The following is a 20,242-nucleotide window of genomic DNA, read 5'->3' as shown; positions in this document are numbered from 1 at the left end:
ACACATTCAAAAGGAGAACATGGAGGATAATAGACTGGAGGGAGACAGGCTCTGGATCCAAATAGCTGAAGCTCATTAATTAAGGGAGAGTTTGGATTTTGAAAAATGCAGCCTCTCATTTTGGTTGTCTGGGTTTTTGTTTTGTTTTTAAAGTGAATGTGTAGCTTGTGAAAATTCCCTGAGTATCCATCTTGTTCTGAAACCTCCTCTCCCCAGAACAGATAAAGCCAAGGCAGCTGAAATTCAGGCTTCCCATAATAATCTACCAACGTGCTTCCATGTTAACCTGGAGTGACCATCTCTAGACATGAAAGGTTAGTTCAGCTTCACGGCTTACTCAGTCCTTGGTCTGTCTGCTGAGACTGAAATCAAGGAGCTCAATTACAGCGCCAGTGGCGACTGTGATTTGTGCTTCAGATTAGCTGACGTTTGCTATTTTACCCTTTAAGTAGGAGCTGCAACAAACTGTTCACCAGAGGCCCAAGCCATGATATACAAGCCCCTCTAGGATTATTTGGAATCGCTCCTGATGAGTTCACCAATGTGTGCACCTTGGGATGAAAAGCCAGCCAGAGAGATGTGAGAATCGCACGAAGCCCTCCAGAAAGTGACACAGAATGAGGCAAGTGTGGGAGCTAATAGAAAGACAAGAGTCTGTGACCTCAGAAAAATAATAAAATGTTTAAGTCCTTGTTTTGCTTGATAATTTCTCCCATAATTAAGCTTTCCAGAAGCTTATGAGTTTGCCGAGCATTGTCAATAAATTAGATCCTGCACACGAGGCAAGTTTTCCAAGCCAACAAGCTCTAGTCTTAACAACACTACTCTCCGGAAAAATGAATCTACATGAAACATGAAATATTTATTAAGTATCAATGGTCTTATAGAAACCTTAATGAAGACAGGTATCTTCTTACAATTTATCCAGTAGGACGACAGTACGTTAGCGAAATGCATAGCTAACAGCATGATGTTGAATGTCAAGTCTGAAACAATTATAGCAATTCACCACAATAACGGGTAACCAGCGTGTGGACGTGTAGTACTAATAAAAGTAATGACATCCATCCGCAATTATTTATGTTATAGTAACATATGGCTGCCAAATGGAAAACAAATGACAAGGATTTGCAAGTGAATTCTTGCAAATAAATTTTCTTTAATCACACAAGCTAGGCTTAAAAGTCCTCAAATGGGAGACAATATAAATGCAGAGTACTGTCATTATTATTGTGCCATACTTTACTGTCTCTAAACAATGAGCCCGATTCTATTGCCCATATAGGTTTTTCCACTGATGTAACTGCATTAATCATTGGAATTATTACTGAGTCACGTCAGAGAACTAGCAGTTCTTAGGAATTTTACAGAAACAAAAAAAAGTTTAAGTAAAACTTTGGCTCACCTTTGCCTGCCAAAGGGAAAAAAAAGCCCAATAGTGCATATGCTTAACTTAAGCATATGAATGGTCCCCTTCACTTCAATGGACTTTGGATCAGAGCCATTATATTTGCTAAACATAATTCTCTGTTAAATGTATACTTTTCTGGCAGAGAAGTGTATATGTGTGTGAGAGAATGTGTGTGTGTATATAAAAATACTATGAAAAATACACCAGTAAATATAAAATGGCAACATTCAGGATCAAATGCAATCAATTTATTTTGTGAGGTCACATTTAACATGGGGGGGGGGGGTTAAAAAAAAATCACAGATGTCACTGATACAACATAAATAAAAAACACCCAAAGAAAAGCATGCAGCACAGACCAACTAATAATGTTTGCTTTAAAAAAAATGTTCCCCTGTTAAACTAAATACCAGCTGAGGCCTTACCTGTAGTAAACTTACATATACTCTTATAAGTACTAACTTCACAGAGATTAAATGCAGTAGACAGGTCTTCAAACAACATTTTAAACAAGGAAGCAATAATTTTGTTCTAGGTGGTTATTTATACCATAAGGGCCAAAATCAGCACTGTTTTCAGAAGTGTTTTATGCACAAACTTTTGAAAAGATATATTTTTATTTTATTTTATTTACATGTAAGGAACCCAATTTTGTGATGAACTCAGAATTCTCTGGGCGCATCTGGGAGCATCTTGGCTTGTAGACTATGGTGAGAATCAGGATTCTTTCCTGTCTACTTCCCACTCTTGTGCTCATGCATTAGAAGTGCTACAAAGAAGAAAGATGCTCAGTTCTTTTCTACCACAAGCTTTGACCACCCTCTATGGCCAAATTGTGGCCTGTCATGTAATCTGAAGCTTCAGATGCCAGGTATACTACAGCCGCCTGCAGGTCTGTCACTTGGGCCAGCTTCCCAGCAGGGATATCGGTTAGCCAGCGCTGTACCAGAGGCTTCAGCTCTTCAGAATGGATGAGCAGCGTGTCTACAATTCCCCTATAAATAACACACACACAGTTACATTTTTCAGACGTAGCACTTATAACTATAAAACAAGTCGTGATGGGAATACAAAATGCCACTTAGAAAAGAAAACCATGAAATAATAAAGTAAGCTCCCAACTTTCATAGGTGATGGATCTAGTGGTGCCGGTTGCGCTGCTGCACCCCCTAGCTTGAAGCAGTTTCCATTATATACAGGGTTTACAGTTTGGTTCAATACCCCCACGATCCAAATTGTTCCAGCGCCCCTGCCAATGTTAGACAGCATGTAGCTCTGCTAAGGAGTTACAAACACAAACTTCAATCATGGTTGTCCTTTGCTGTCTGTCACTGTTGATAAATCGACTTAGTGGTTTACTCTTAAAGAGAGGACTCATAGTTTGTATCATTGGCTAACATAGGTGCCCCATTATCTTAGGTTACTTACCATAATACTCACTTTACATTTTCCTATAGAAAACAAACGTGTCATAGAAACAAAATGTGCGCAACCAGTCTGTCTCTGCATTTTGGAAATGTGTTCCATTTACCAATTTCTTTTTCATCAATGCACAGCCTAATGTTACACAACATGTTTGCATACAGTTCAGAAACTGAAAACAGTCCAAGTTTCCATATGCCAAAATACTGAAAACAAAATCCAGCAGCACCTTTCACAGCACTAAATTCACTTTAAGATGAAAAGGGGGCAGGGAAAGGAAAAAAATTAAGCAAACTATGCCAAGTATAAACCCCCATTAAATAAATAACACGACCAGTTACAAAACGTGTACTAAGCTGGGATTGTTTCACACTAACGAGCCAACTTCAGAATGCATTAAAACTCTGCTAAGTTCATTTCCCTCACATGCCCTAAAAATGAGTGGAAACTGTAGACTGCACATTACAGTACTAATATTTGGCTGGCTTTGACGACTTTAACTAGCGCTGATTTGTCATACTCCTCCTTCACAACATATTTGTATTTTGTGAAATGTATAATTTTTTCAGTCCCTGAACAAATATATTTACATAACTGTGTCTAACGAGAAATTACATTTAACTTCTCAGAAATGACAATAACTAAAACCTGAACTGCCAATTCCACTTCATTAGTGTGGTAGAAATGCATTCCAAATGTTAATAAAAATTCCAACATGCTGATAAATTAGCGCTTCTAAGGAGCATGTGACACCTTGGTTAACATATTCAACCTCAATTATATTTCTCTTCAGCACCCTGTTATCTGGAACCTTTGCTGGCAATCAGAGGTGCTGTTTTTCAGCGGCCAATTTTCTAGATAATGTAGCTTATCAACACTGTGGGTAAACTTGCCAATGAAATCAGGCTGCACTGAACCACACACGCTAATTGCATCTCTTTTTTATGCATATTTACAGACTGTCACTTCAAAGAAATCAGTGGCCCATTGAGGCACCCAGTTAGCTGGAAGAATTGCCTCTTGCAAATGAAAATTAGCAAACAAGCTAGTGATAAATATGAAATGAACAAAGTATAAAAATACCGTTTTGTTCTGAAACTTCATCATCATCCCAATTTATACTTCCAAGGAAATAGGTTTGAGAAACACACTGGATTCTGGGTACGTGATTTACCTTTTGTTTTAAATGAAGTCTGAAATCTTCGATTTACCACGTTACTAGGTGGAAGTAATTCAGAATACCCTCCAAATTTCCATTTTCAGTAATAGGACACACTTTAAATACCAGCTTTATTTTTGCTTGTAATTGTCAATGAAAACCATAACTATTCAGAAATGCTGAGCTAGGGCAAATTGATTGAGCTCTCACAAAGTAATAAAATAGAATAAATTCCAGTATAACTTGTAGACAGTCTACTTATTTCTCCTAAGTACAGTCTTCCTCCCACCTGTTTAGCACTGGTTTTCTGGAGAGAAAACCAGAGTTTTAATTGCAGAAGTGAAAGCTATGGTCCTAATCCTCCTCTCACTTACACCAGTTTTACACTGGTATATATCCACTGAATTCAATAGAGTTACTCTGAATTTACATCAAGCACTATATCTGCTGGCAAACATTTGCAGGATCTGGTTCTAGGTTTCCATGTCTCTATAGAGTTTTGATACCCTAACTAGCAAAAGCTAGCATTTTTAAATGAGGGTTTTGTTTTACTAAGAGGAGGACCCAGATTAACAAAAATAATATATCACTCCAATATAATGTAAAAATAATACAGCTTAAGAAAAATAATATTATATATAATAATATATATATATATTCATCAACCAACTTCAAACAGATAACATGGAGACTAAATATAGTCAGAACAAACTATAAATCATTGAACCAGTGCCTTCAGCTGCCCTTCCTTTAATTTTGTTTCAAGAGTAAAAGGTCTGATGAAAAAAAAATATCCCAGGCAATTTTTATAAAGAGAAAAAGATGTAGCACACAACGTAAAGTTGCAAACACACATACTGATGATACTATAAATATTAAGCATGTCATTGATAGTACACATCTTCTGGGAAAGGCTTGGTGCCAAGTTGGGCAATTTAATGTTGTAGAACCCTTTTAGGCAGATTTTAGTTGGCTTCTAACCAGTTCCAGCAAAGACAAGTGCCAATGCATTCATTCCCTACCTCATCTAGTATGCAGTGCGGAGCCAATCAGTACTTTCTGTTGCATGTCAATGTTTTATCAAACTGCTGGTTCCTTAAGGTTAGACATGAACATCAGTATTCCATTGTTGATGCATAGGGCAATTTGAGACAGTAAAAAACAAAATACAATTGCCTAAAGCATCTCCACAATGAGAGAGAGAGAGTGGGGAAAAAATTACTTAACTGGAATTATGTGTGTTCAATCCCCATATGAGGGGGGCGGGGGGGAACCTTCCCTCTGAGTGTAACTTGATTTCTTTCAGATGAGTTATTAATTTGAACGAGTTAAGTACACTCCACTTAATCAGAAAATGTTTAATCAGGAGATCCACTTAATTGGGACCTCTCTCGAGGAATTACGTTTAAATCCAAAGATACTTAACAGCAATGACTGTTGCTTAATGGGGATAGTAATGCTGCTTAATTGGGACGCCTTTGGGTGATATCGTGGTGCTTAGCTCTTTCCTGTGCTGCAGTCTAACACTGGTTCGGTGTGTGAACTCCCCTAGCAATGGTTTGCAGACCCTCCATAATTGGGGCACATGAGGAAATTTTGATTTGCTTCACCACCTCCTATACTCCTTTCAGACCAACTCTAGATACTGAGCATCTTATAGCTGCCTCTAGTCTAGACAGTAGCTCGCCCTCTCTTTCATTGCACATGGTGCCTCCTTCCTACTCCATGCACCTATCCAATAACATGACAAGCTCTGTAGCGCCCTGGACTGCAGATGAAGCAGGAGATCATACACTTGAGAAGCTTAATATCCCTGTAACCATGGGTGATGGCGCTTGTATGGGGTCCAGGTTAAGGAGCTTGTAGCACCTTGGAATCCCCACAGAGCAAGGAGCGGACACATTCTGCTGGTGAAGCAGAGCTTATTAGTCAAGGAGGTCAAATAGCTATGCATAGAGATGGTGTTAGTTGCATGTGGAACCTGTGTTGTTTGGAAACTCAGGCCAGTTAGCTTCTATTGAAGTTGCTGACAAGGTCTGCAGGGGTAAGACAAGAGAGGGTGTTATATGAGCAAGCCAGTGAGAGCACTGATTAGCACAGCTGATTAGCGCAGGCTTACAGGCCTGGCCTACTGTGTTGCTATGCAAATCAGAAGCTCTGCAGGATGTGGGCTTCAAATCAAACTTCAGGGGACACATCTGACCCCCAGATGACTGAGAATTTTGGTTCACGAGGGTTCGGATAACCCAGGTTTGACCACAGCTGCTGTTCAAGCTCCAGCACAAACCGCCCTAACCAAATAGAGCACCAGTCTGAAGCTCTCCCCCTTTAAGAACAAACTGGAATGAAATGTTTTTGGGGGAAAAAGTATTAATGCAATCCAAAATTTGCAAAATCAAGCACGCAAAATACAGGACCTCCCAAGAAAGCAAAGGTTCTCTTACAATATCGACTCAGCCACGCTGCATATATGCAGTATTTTCTATCACTCGTTAAATAGAAAATGTCATATATTATTGATTGTTGTATTAATGCCTGTACTAACATTGTCAAGGCAGCTTGATTAAGTAGGGGGCACTGTCCCAGACAGAATTCATCCCTGCCGTCCCTCAGGGTTTCAGCTGCAAGAGGGCAGCTGTAAGTTGTTACCTGGACTGTATATAATCCTCACTGGTTACTACCCAACTGAATCATTGCATCCATTTCTCATTCTCGTCTTGCCTTCTCACCTGCCAGCTTTGTCCAGTTTTGAGGCTGTGCTGTTCTCCCATAGACCCTCAAATGAGAAGTTGCAAGCATTTAATGCTGCTTCAACCCTCCTCTAATTGGGCTTCCTGGGCAGAAATTAAAAGTGGCACAAGACAGGGTGAATCTAGCCCAGCATGCAATGTGACCAATTAGGAGGCATTTGAGACACAAGGCGTTACTAAAAGTTTCTCTTGAAATATTTTGCAATTTCCCAACCATGGAATGCTCCAATTTTCATCACCTTCATATAGCATCAATGCCAGTTCTTGGCACTAAAATAAGCAGTAAATTTTAAGCATATGATTCATTTAACTTTACATAATTAGCAATTTAGCTGCAAAAATCAATCACCACACAATATTTGATTCTCATGGGACGTTAACACTTATCTTTCCAGTTCAGCAGCTATTAGGCATTGTATGTTGTGTATACTGTTCTTGATGAAGATGGGTTAATTTAATGTGGGGTTTTATTTTTATTTTTTTCCTCATTTTGTAGTGTTTGGGACAGATCTACTGGTGATCATAGGAATTTTGTCACTGATTTCAATGGTTTCAGGATAAGGCCCTATGTTAGTAATATCACTTGAGAGCAAAGTCTAATATAGTCATAAGATTCTGGCATGCAACGTAAAGGGCTGATAGGTTTTTAACACTACGCATTGGCTATTTGTGATCTGGGTTGGATCCAAAGAAAATTTGCCTCGTGAGTCTACAAGCTAGGAATGAACTTCTCTCTTACTCACTCTCCAACTCCCCCCATCCTCAGTATCCCTCCCAAAAAGAAAGCGGCTGTACTAGTGAACTATCTAAAATGTGAGGCCTGGTCAGCAAGAGAATTCATAAATTCAATAAATTATGCTAAAAGCCCTGCCATAACATTTTATGCACTGGTACGTTTTATGCATTGCTGCTATGCCTACGTTTTATACACTCATTTACAAAAATAAGTTGATGAAAGCTGACAAGAAAGGAAGAGACAAAAAAGAAAAAAGCGCAAATGTTTGCATGTTGAAAGAACGTTCGAGGTCCGATGTGACTATGTGGAGATATAAGGACACTGCTATAGCCAGGATCCAACAAAGCACTTCAGCATGTCCCCGATTCCAGAACACATCCCTGTTCAGGAAGAAGGATGGACTCAAGTTTGTGCTTACAAGCTTTCCTGAAGTGGGACCCAAACACTTCCCTGTAAGCATCAGGCAGTTCCATTGACTTCAGCAGGAATACTTGGCCATCTTAAAATAAAGTACGATCTTAAGAGCTTTGCTGAACTGAGGCCTCTGTGCACACTTCTGGGGCTCCGTGGGTTCTTTTATTGAAATAGTTGCATGTTATAATAAAGTCTATATCCCAGGTTCACTTCAGCATTCAGGTAGATCTGTGAAACTGGGCCAGACCCTCACTCTTCCACCCAGCAAAGCATTCAGCAACGTCAATGGGCCCATTGCCCTAGAAAGGAAGGAACAGGGCCTGAAATTGTGAGGTGCTGAGCAAAATAAGTGCAATGGGAGCTGGAGATGCCCAGCACCTTGCAAAATCAGATTGTGAGCCAGGACTGGAAGATTTGACTCATGCGGATTGTGTGATCATATCTCTGGCCAGGCCAAAACCTTTCTTTAATGTACAGAATGAGACTGAAATGTGTATTCCACATTTCCACGTCAGCGGACAAATGAATTTGAATATCCAGTCATTGAAATGAACACAAGTATATTTGAGTTCAACATGCAATGTTTTAAGTACATGCAAGTGCCAGCATGTATGTATCAAGAGCTTCTTGGTACATTGTTAATAATAATCCAAGAAAATCATGGACAATATAAGCCTGATCCGAACCCCATTGAACATAATGGAAAAACTCCTGTTGATTTGAGTGGGCTTCCAGTGAGATCATATGTGATTATCAAATATTCATAACTAGTATGTCTTCACCAGGGTTCCTCGGGTATAGCAAAAGCTCTTTTCCTCACTGAGCATTGGCAAGTCTTCAATGAACAAAAGTCCCCCTTATTACAATGGGATTCTCACATAGAGAAAGATCCAGGTGTGGGACCAAAGTCTAGGATGAGTAAGAATTATTAAAATTAAGCCCAGTTTTGGTGAATGATAGAAAAAGAAAAGCCTCTGAATGGATTTTTCCTTTCCAAGCATCAATATACCTTTTCTCCATTTTCAGACAACTCACAGCTAACATGACGTTTTACTAAACTCTCTGCAAAAATGTTGTTTATATATATATATATTCCTCAAAAAACTACCCGTTGGCCTGAAATTTCTCCTGCAGGAAGTTTTAAACACCTGAAAACTAGGTGCTTATAACTTAAGTGCCTCTTTAACCACGGTTACTCTGAATGTGACACTAATATTCCAGCTATAGTAATAAAGGGTACCAATATATTTCTAAGCCAGAAAGTATATTGAAACATGACCAATATTTTCTGATTCTGGTGGGCCCCAGGAGCTCCAACCTATATATAAAAATTAATTCATTGCAGCTAAAAGCCTCTCTGCTTCCTACCTCTATTGTTAACACTAGCTCTGCCTTGCCAGTTCTCACTGCAGCTTTGTTAACTTCATTCAATCTTCCTGGCCCTGGAAGCTAGAGTCACTAGACCTAGACACTGGATCAGCAATGTTGAGCTGTTGGTATTGGTGTGAGTAAATCCAAGTTCAGAAACAGGATGTTATTTAAGTAATCTGTGGATTGCAATGAGCTAAGGATGGAATCACAAATTATTAGTAGTAGTAATAAATAATAATAAATAATAATAATAAATAGAGTCAGCATACAAAAGTAGAGACCAGACCAAGAATCAAAATTAAGATATTTGCAATTGAGTTCTGTGATATTTTTCTCCACTTTATGGATGAAAATATTTAACTTGTTTTTCTTAATTTCATGTATATCATATTTTCATTATTACAGTTAGTTAAACTTCTGGGTTAAAATCCTGTGCTTCTTACTCTGATTGACTTCAGTGGTCTATGGAATTTGACCGCTCCCAAATAATGCCATCCACTTGAGTTTTTGCTCAGTAGTAACTTGTACTGAAAATTGTGTAATAAAGAGTGTGTGGGTGAGAGAGAGCGAGAGAGAGAGGAAGAAAGTGTGTGAGGCAAAAAAACTTTGCTTCATGCTATTATAAAAAAACCAAATAAACAACATAACTCAAAAAACCCAGACATCTTTAAGATTTCAAAAATTAGGTAAAATGTAACTTGTAATGAATATTTTTTGACAAAATTACACCTAGAAATCCTGTAATTGCCAGAGCTAAACAGTGTCTCAATTACAGCACTACAATATGGCTTTTAATGTGCCAGTATATTTGTCTGAAGTGAAAGAAAAAAGAAAAAAAGGAGAAGCATTGTCTATTAAATGTCAAAAGTCTTTTCTTTAACCACAGAAGGCTTGGACAGAACTAAGGAAATATTTCATCTGGAAGAGAAATGCTAAAAATTACCCTTCATGTTATTGGAAAACCTATTATCAAATGCTAAAACCTTTTCTCAAATCCTTCAATATACACAGCCATGGAGTACACTTTGGTTATACTGATTAAACCTTTGTTAAGCAGAAGACGAAATAAAAAGGGATGCAATCCACCTGCTAATTAGCAACTTTGTTTTCCTAGATTTTCTTAATTTGAGCAGTGAACACTTCTTATAACATTTCATTTTTTCTGTAATTTATAAAATGAGACTACATTTTACTTACGGGGAAATGCAGTTGACTCTTACTCCCCTGTCAATCCATTCAGTTCCTAATGTCTGTGTTAATTTTACGACCCCAGCTTTTGAGGCGTTGTATGCTAACTGCTTCTGCGGGTGAGGCACTAGAATAATTCAGAAATACGAAATATTGATTCTTCACGTATTAATATGCACAGGGAGGCTAAAAATCACAACATGGACAGACGAACTAGCTGCCCTTTCCCTTGATGTTTGGCAAGTAACATGAAGGAATTACAATATAGAAAACCCCTACATCTATATTTTTCCTAATATAATATTTTCCATCTAATATTTTTGCATTAACAGCTGGAGGATTGAAGAGAAAATGAAGAAACAGCAGCAATAAAACAGACTGCAGATTTTAGAACTACAAAAATAGATATTACAGCGATATAGTCAAAATATTTGGCAGTATCCCATAAATATAAACATATGCACAAACACGCATATACTTTTTATAATAACACATACAAGTAACTGCCTGGAACAAGTTATTCTGCTTAATTTATAACCTCTCTATGTTATCTAATCAGGTGTTTGTGTGGATGTGAACATGTGTGCCCAAAATTCAGATCTCCTACCACTTTCAAAATCTGAAGCCTTTGAAAATGTTTCACAGATGTCACATGTCAGTCATAAAGGAAAATGATCGGCTTGTTAATTACAATGTTCAAGCTTGCTTCTGCTGTATGTTCTGTTAGTTCTACCCCGTCACTGAGCTCTCACACTTACCCTGTTCCAAGGAAAACTACTTTAGGCAGGGCCTCAGCTGGTGTAAATTGTCATAATGCCACCAGAATCAGTGGAAGTCAATTCCGCTATCGCAATTTACACCCACTAAGGATCTACTCCTTAAGTATTTTTAGCTACCTGGCTTCCATTCTGACCTATTTAAACAAAGTTGTTAAAGAGCAGTGAAATCTAAACATGTGCAGTTTAATATTAAATACACCTCTACCCCGATAGAACGCTGTCCTCGGGAGCCAAAAAATCTTACCGCATTATAGGTGAAACCGCGTTATATCGAACTTGCTTTGATCCGCCAGAGTGCGCAGCCCCGCCATCCCCGGAGCGCTGCTTTACCGCGTTATATCCGAATTTGTGTTATATCGGGTCGCGTTATATCAGGGTAGAGGTGTATTACTGAGCTGTAATTCTTTATTACTGAGGGGAAGGAATCAGTACTAAATACCATTAATGAGGTAAAAAAACCACACAGTTTATTTTATTAATGTGTTTTAAAAGGCAGGTGCACTACTGAATTTTTGTAAGGTGAATCAGCATATCAAATTGGTTTTACTTTCATGTGGCTACTGGCAAGCACTATATAATCCAGGTAGGAAAATTCAGTTAATAAAAAAGGGTTTGAAAATGAGCATTAAAACGGCTTAGCTAGCAATTTTATGTCACCATGATAAGTACCAGATGGTATTCACCCAAGAGTTCTGAAGGAACTCAGATAAGAAATTGCAGAACTTCTAACTGGTATGTAAACTATCACTTGAATCAGCCTCTGTATCAGATGAATGGAGAAAAGCTAATGTAATGCCAATTTTTTAATATTGTACCAATTTTTACCATTCAAGAGAGAGCTCTTTAACAAAGAGCTTTTTTAAAAAAATAAGGCTTCAGAGGTGATTCTGGCAATAACAGGCCAGTAAGCCTAACTTCAGTACCAGGCAAATTGATTGAAACAATAGTCAAGAAAATAATTATCAGACTACAGATGAATGCAATATGGTGGGGAAGAGTCAATATGACTGTTGTAAAGGAAAATCATGCCTCACCAAGCTATTAGAATTCTTTGAGGGTGTCAACTAGTATGTGGACAAGAGTGATCCAGAGGATATAGTCTACTTGGACTTTCAGAAAGCTTTTGACAAGGTCCCTCACCAAAGGCTCGTAAGCAAAGTAAACAGTCATGGGATAAGAGGGAAGGTCTTCTCATGGATCAGTAACTGATTAAAAGATAGGAAATAAAGAGTAGGAATAAAGGGAAGAGAGAGTTAAATAGCGGGATTCCCCAAGGATCTGTACTGGGACCAGTGCTGTTCAATATATTCATAAATAATCTGGAAAAGGGGGTAAAAAATGAGGTGGCAAAGTTTGCAGATGATACAAAATTACTCAAGATAACTAAGTCCAAAGCAGACTGCAAAGAGTGACAAAGGGATCTCACAAAACTGAGGGATCGGGCAAGAAAATGGCAGGTGACATTCAGTGTTTATAAATACAAAGTAATGCACATTGGAAAACATAATCCCAACTAGAACATACAAAATGATGGGGTCTAAATTAGCTGTCACCACTCAAGAAAGAGATCTTGGAGTCATTGTAGATAGTTCTCTCACAACATCTGCTCAATGTGCTGCAGCATTAAAAAAAGCTTACAGAATGTTAGGAACCATTGGGAAAGGGTGAGATAATAATCTCATAATGTCACTGTATAAATCCATGGTACGCCTACACCCTGAATACTGTATGCAGTTCTGGTCGCCCAATCTAAAAAGATATATTAGAATTGGAAAAAATACAGAGAAGAGCAACAAAAATTATTAGGGGTGTGGAAGAGCTTCCATAGGAGAGACTAAGCAGCCTGGGACTGTTCAGTTTAGAAAAGAGATGACTAAGTAGGAATATGATAAAGGTCGATAAAATCATGAACAACATGGAGAAAGTGAATTAGGAAGTGTTATTTACCCCTTCATAGAACACAAGCACCAGGGGTCACCCAGTGAAATTAATAGGCAGCAGGTTTAAAACAAACACCAGGAAGTGCTTCTTCACACAAAACACAGTCAACCTGTAGACTTTGTTGCCAGGGGATGTTGTGAAGGCCAAAAGTATGACGGGGTTCAAAAAAGAATTAGATAAATTTATAGAGAATAGGTCCATCAATGGCTATCAGCCAAGATGGTCAGGGGTGCAGCCCCGTGCTCTGGGTGTTCCTAAACCTCCGAATGCCAGAAGCTGGGACTTGACAATAGGGGATGGATCACTCCGTAATTAAAGTGTCCTATTCATTCCCTCTGAAGTCTCTAGTGTCTGCCACTGTCAGAAGACAGGATACTGGGCTAGATGGACCATTGGTCTGACCCAGAATGACTGTTTTTATGTTCTCACTTCTCCTATACTCCTGAATTTGCATTTATCCTCTAAAACGCACTGTTTATAAATGTTGCAACTTAAAGTATAGGAAAAGGCCAGTAAATAAAGAATAATATTGTTGGATTATGCAAAAACACTGAAACGACATAGGCCCCAGTTCTTCAAACACTTAAGCACGTGTAAATGTATGCATGTGAGTAGACCCATTAACTTCAATGTGACTTCTCATGTACTTAGATTTGAGAACTTGTGTGTGTGTAGGATTGGGAGAGAGGAGGGCATAGCTAATAGTTCCTCCTCTTTATGTATGCATTAAAGATTTGAAAGGTCCTCCATTTGTCAGATAAAGCATTGTGTAGTTTGAAACCCAAGTCCATTCCATTTTTTTTTTTTAAAACAAAATAATTAGGATTTTATTAGAAGAAATATTTCTCCTTTCTCTCTCTCTCTCTCTCTCTGTGTGTGTGTGTGTGTGTGTGTGTGTGTGTATATATATATATATATCACATCACAGATGCAGCACTCCATGTGGGCTATTGAAATGGAGTGGAATATAATTCCTTGATTAATTGCTGTACACCAGCTCCAAGTTATGTACAACTTCAGTAGTTAACCTTGGCACCTCACAAAAGCAGTCGTTGCTAAACTTTCCCAGTTTGTCTGTTTGTAACAAATAACTTGGAATTGCCTAAGAGGATAAGGGCTTTTGCATCCTCCCCAGTCAAGGTATTGCAGTTTTCAGTGTGCACAAACTAAAACAGAGATTTGCTATAAGATATTGGAATCTGCCTGCTGATTTTGGGACAGAAGCTCATTAGATATTTTCTATCCTTCCTGCTTCTAAATGCATCTCTCTTTACAGAAAGGGTTAAGGAAGGCAATTTAGAAGATAAATATACACCTCCTGAAACACTTGGCCCCTCTTAATTGAAAGCACTCAAGAGCTAGCCAAAGGGTGTCACAAAGTGGGTGGCTTTCACAGTGGGTACTGTTTTTGCATTAAAGTACACAGTACCAAATCCTGTTCTCCTTCTGCTGTTAACTTCAGCTGGATCTCTCATGTGTACAAGGACAGAATTTAGCACACACGCGCGCGCGCACACACACACACACACACACACTATCTTCTATTAAAAATTGACTAGAGCATCTTTATAAATGTAAAGATTTATCTTCACCCCAGTGGAGAACACTTTAGAAAAGGTCTCTTCTCTTACCACTGTGTGGGGGTGGGGCTGGAAGAAGGGGGCTAATTTCCCTACTGTTTTGCATACACAGGGCTGGGGGAAATGTAGGTAAAAATGATACCAACATCAGCTGAGTTATATTTTTAATATCCAATATTATGCGATTGCTTCTTAGCTTGGTGATTGGGGGGGTTCTACCCTGCCCTTGATACATTAGTGGGGAGTTCATACACTTACATATTAGAGGATAGACCTCTTACCACTAAAGATAGTCACTGCAAAAAATAGGGATCTTAGCTACACCTGGATAAATCAGAGTAACTCCAATAGCATCTGCTGTCTGTTACATGGGCATATATATATGGAATACCTCTGGTGAAGCCACTGGAGATACTCAAAATTTATACAGGCAAAACTGAATGCAGAATCTCAGCTTGATTATATTGTTTATTAAACTAGTTTAGGGAAATATATCTGGGAAACCACAGTCAAAATTCTATCCAATAGGATTAACTCCTCTGCTCATTTTGTTGTATCTACCAAAGAGAACTCAACCTATGAAAAATTATCCAGTATTTCTAGAAACATTCCATACTATGCCAGTTGGCCAAGATACTTAAATAACCAACCAACCAACATATTTATTTAACATTCAGCAGATGGACACAATATGAACATCGTCATTTTCAGTTGTACTTTTAGAACTATTCGGCAGGGGTGGGGGGGGGCAACGCCAAGATTCAAACAGGTTCATGAAGTAAACACATTCCATCTCGTCTTAATGACCGGTCTCACCACGCCCACTTGGATTAAAATTCTTTGACATGTAAGTGCACCTCATGCTGCCTTTCCCAAGATATTTTCACTTAAAAATACTCTTATATTTCAGTAAAGATTGCTAATTGTGATTAACATACTTCAGGGCCAGATTGTCAACTGCTGGTAATGGACATACCGCCATTAATCCAACCGAGCTGTGATGATTTACACCAACTGAGACTCTGACCCTCCGTTTGCAGTTGCAGTAAGAGAATTGTAATTTAAATATTCTCTTTGGAAATATCACTCATTTCTATAAATAAGAGACAGCACTTTTGAACAACAAAAACAAGAGAGAGAACGGTATTTTAACACTCAGAGGGGAAAATCCTTAGCTGGTGTAAATTGCTATAGTTCCATTAAAGCCAAGGACTTACCTCACAGTTGTTGCCTAACATTCTATAGTGTCTATATCTACTATTAAGTCTTGCATTGTTGTTACTTTTCTAATATGAATTGTGGTAGCACCTCAGCGCCAGAGTCATGTACTAGGACTCCCTTATGCTAGGCACTGTATGAAACACATAACACAAGTTTAAAGCTTTGAAGTTCCTTTTTTATTTTTGTTTGTGAGATTTGCAATTCTCCACGCTTGGGGAAAGGGACTACTCTTGTGTTTAACCATAAGTAAAACAGCTGGTAAGGACACTTGTAAAAAGATTAATAACAACATTATAAATGCATTTTTGAAGAAATATTTAAAGTTACTATGTAATAAACCGAACAGAATGTCATAGAATGTCAGACTGGGCACAGTAAAAATAAATGTTATTCCCAAGGAAAATAAAAAGACTGAATATTTATGTAACATTCAGCAGATGGAGATGATATTAATATAGGGGGTTTTCTGTTGTACTTTTATAGCTACTAGATTTTCTTGTCTAACTTGGTAACCCAAAGCACCATTTGATTTTTGGATTTGGACAATACTGCAACAGATGTCCAGACCAATCAAATAAATTCCTAAAGGGCTATGCTTAATTTGTGTAATTGATCAATTTTTGTTACATGGGCTTCAGTTCACCAGCATGTAACTGCTTCCCAGATTAGCTCAGCAGTTGGGATTTCATTCCATATGTTCCAACAATAGTTTATTGGCTCTTTGATGACACTGCTGATACAGCAGCGTTAGTGGAGACACCTGTTGGCGACGTAATGAAATAGAACAACTGGTATTGCAGTTAACGGTAGAGTGAAAAGTTTTTGGATAGATTGTAAACACTAGCAAAGCACAGTTTTCTGAAATGTTATACATTGTGCTCAGATTAATGGGAATTACACCAACACGTTTCTTCCATTATGAATGTGTCAGACTCAAGGAGGGTAACTCCATCTCTTCTATAAAAAAGTAATATGTGCTCTAAAACATGGAGGACAGATAAATGTTGAAAAATGATATCATAAAAAATTTGTAGTACATTTTCCCCTAATACAAAATGTCAGTGATTTACTCCTTCCCAATACAGGTTTAATTGATTCAAATAGCATTGGTAGTAATTAAAATATGGATTCTGAAGCACAACTGTTAGATATCATCACTCACCTATTAAACTTGCCATAGATGCTGTGTTAATTATCTTCCCATATCCTTGCTTCAGCATAATGCGGCCTGCAGCCTGTGACAGAAATTAAAGGAAAGACCAGTGACCCCTTTTGTGATTGTGCTAATAATTACATGATAATAAATTAGTCTTCACTTTTCAGAAGAGTTTATGGATTTTTTTTAAAAAGTGCACGATGTAAAAATTTGGTATAAAATGGCTGATGCTGAAAAATTTCTCTTGTTATTTTAATTCAGCTACTGTGTTGCCAAAATTTTCAAAAGGTGAGTAGTAATATTGGGTGCCTCAAGTATTGGGCACTCCAACTGATACCCCACAAAAGGGTCTGATTTTCAGCAGCCGCCCTCTCAAAATCAGGTCTCTTTTTAAGGTGTCTCACGTTGGACACCAATAATCACTAGTTACTTTTGATAATCTTGGGCTAAATGTAAACCTGATTCACAGTGTTGGCAGAACTGAATTTTTATTTTTTTATAATTTCAACAGATACAACCAATGGCTATTTTAAGCATTTTAAAACATTTTTATCTATTTAAATTTTCACAGTTGAAAAAAATGCTTAAAACCTATAATGGTATGCAATTTTCATTTAGTTAAATTTTCATAGTTGTGGGAAATTATGGGGAGGAGTCAGACAATTATTTAATGACAACAGACACTGAAATATAAGAAGTCAAAGCTTAATAACCATTAAAATACAAATTGTCAACATCACATGTCAAAATATACAAAGTAAATATCCTTACACGCTAAATAAGTTCTCAGGCAGCATTTTTCTTACTTTGCCTATCTGTAAATTTCAGTTATGGATGGAAATATTTTTTCATCAGTTTGCATGTGTTCGCTGAAATCCACACTTACTGACAAAAATCTAAGATGGCCAAGCCTACGGATACATAGCCAAACTATTATTAACACCCACTAATATACGTTCGATTTTATGATGATAATTAGCAACAAGAATATTATTAAACCTCTGGCTAAGTCAAATGCTCAGAAAACAGCTACATTTCTGTGGAAAATAGTACAGATCCTCATACTTACTTGGCAGCACAAAAACAAGCCTCGTAAATTAACATTAAAAGTTTTGTCCCATTCTTCCAGTGAAGTGTCTTCACTTGCAGAATTCATGTTAATTCCAGCATTGTTACAGGCAATATGAACTGTGCCCCATCTAGCTACAATCGCATCAAGAATCCTTTGCACATCTTCAGGTTTGCTTACATCTGCTTCCATTGCCATGCTTTTTATCCCTAGATTAAAATGAGATTGATCAAACAAATATAGGCATTCATAGAAAACAAGATATCATTTCTTGTGTACCTAGTTACTAATTCTTAAAACAAACAACAACAACAAAACCAGTTTTATCACCACTCCACTGAGGACAGCAAATTATGTGCTATTTATGGAAGCATGATGCATTGGGAAATGAATCTTTTCAAAAGTTTTTAAGTTTAACTTTTGTAGACTGCACATACTGTAGTCTAACACAATCAACTTATCTAAAATCAGAGTTCTGACTCTCCAATTGAATGAATCTTTGAATACTACACCATCTTCTGGTCAAAAGTCTAACTGCAACTTATCAACTAAAGTGACGGTCATTCCAACAATTCTCTGAGTGCTATGGATCATGAAGTGCATCACTTTCAGATGACGGTTATTAGCTCATAAACAAGATAAAACAGAGGAATATTTTATCTGTTGTGCTACAGATGTTTTTACAGTGAACCCCAGATGTCACAGAAATCGAATCAATTTGTCAGCCAAACTGATTCTAAACATCAGGTTTTTAGAGTTTGGAGTGTACATATTTCTGTAATGCGTAATGGTGTATGAAAAAGCCATCTAGAATTATAGCCATGATTTAAACATGAAAATCTAAATATTCAAAAATATGGTGCACATAAGTAACTAATTCAGTGCCATCGCAGCTACACATTAAAGCACAAAAGTTAATATTATTAGTAAATAGCTGTAAAAGTACCCTATGGATGTGAAATGTGACCGTTAAATTTGCTTTTGCATCAGTAACTTTGCATATCTTGCCTTTTGCACATGTACAATCTCAATCAAAAATTATTCCAATGCAGATTTTGCATTTCATGTTTTATTAGTGCATATGCTAGAAAGTTGATTTTTAAATAAAACGTGAACCCTTTTTTTTTCCTAAGGCTCCAATCCAGCAGAACACCTGAAGTCAATGAAACTACAAACGTGCTTAATGTTAAGCATGTGCCCAAGTGTTCTGCTTGACTGGGAATTAGTTCACAGGAGTGTAGACAGCCTTTATAGTTATAGCACAGATCAGTATTCTATGAGCAATTAACAATGGATATGGAAGAAATTATATATCATAAACAGGATCATAAGAGATTTGCTCTTGTGTGGTTTATTAATAAAAACAGGAAATAGTCAATAACTGAAAAATGAGCCATATAATATGTCAAAAAGGAAAATGTCTAGTCTTTTCCCAAGAAGAAATGTTTTAATATGTCTTCTGAAGCATTATAGGAAAGCACACAGGGTCTTTTTTTGGGGGAGGGAGGCGAGGAGCTGCACCTTCCAATATACATATATATGATTGGAACCCAAATTGAAAGATTCTGAAAAGATCAATCAGGTGATGATGCAAGGCAGTGTTTCTCAACCTTTCAAGTTGGTGATCCTTTCATTTGAAATCGAAAACAGTCATGACTCCCTTACAAGTTTTACTTTTATTTTTATATTAAGTGTATCTGTAATAAACCTGTATAATTTACACGAGAATAGAGCTGGTCAGAACATTTTCAACTACATGTATTTTCATCTAAATATTCTGTTTCATCAAAGCCAAAAATGTTTCATGGAGCCTTATTGATTTTGAACAAATTTGCAGTGGAAAGGTTACTGGGGTCCAGGATGGACTCTCGGGTCACTTCTGAGAGAGACTGAAAACCTGACCATTTTGATCCAAAAATGGACATTTGGACATAATTCAGTTTTACAAACACTTTTAAAAAAAATTGTTTTCATTCCAATGCAGATCAAAAACAATTGTCAAAACTTCCAAGTTGTGACAAAACCGAATTGTCATCCTCCAGCCA

At 37.6% G+C, this 20,242-nt stretch overlaps 1 protein-coding gene across 1 annotated transcript in view; it reads right to left on the bottom strand.

The window, feature by feature from the left end:
- Positions 1-2,008: 2,008 nt before the first annotated feature.
- Positions 2,009-20,242, bottom strand: part of LOC112103209 — a 49,623-nt gene continuing 31,389 nt past the window's right edge. The window contains exons 8-11 of the mRNA XM_024194848.3: positions 18,198-18,406; positions 17,135-17,207; positions 10,461-10,578; positions 2,009-2,406 (exon numbers count right to left, since the gene is read on the bottom strand). Of these exons, the coding sequence (XP_024050616.2) occupies positions 2,211-2,406; positions 10,461-10,578; positions 17,135-17,207; positions 18,198-18,406 (596 nt within the window). The 3' untranslated portion in view covers positions 2,009-2,210. The remainder of the gene's footprint in view (positions 2,407-10,460; positions 10,579-17,134; positions 17,208-18,197; positions 18,407-20,242) is intronic.

This window comes from Terrapene carolina, unplaced genomic scaffold (assembly GCF_002925995.2).
Source record: "Terrapene carolina triunguis isolate 2854851 unplaced genomic scaffold, T_m_triunguis-2.0 Scaffold89, whole genome shotgun sequence".
In the NCBI taxonomy this organism is placed as follows: Eukaryota; Metazoa; Chordata; order Testudines; family Emydidae; genus Terrapene; species Terrapene triunguis.
This window is presented reverse-complemented; position numbering and strand designations above follow the sequence as displayed.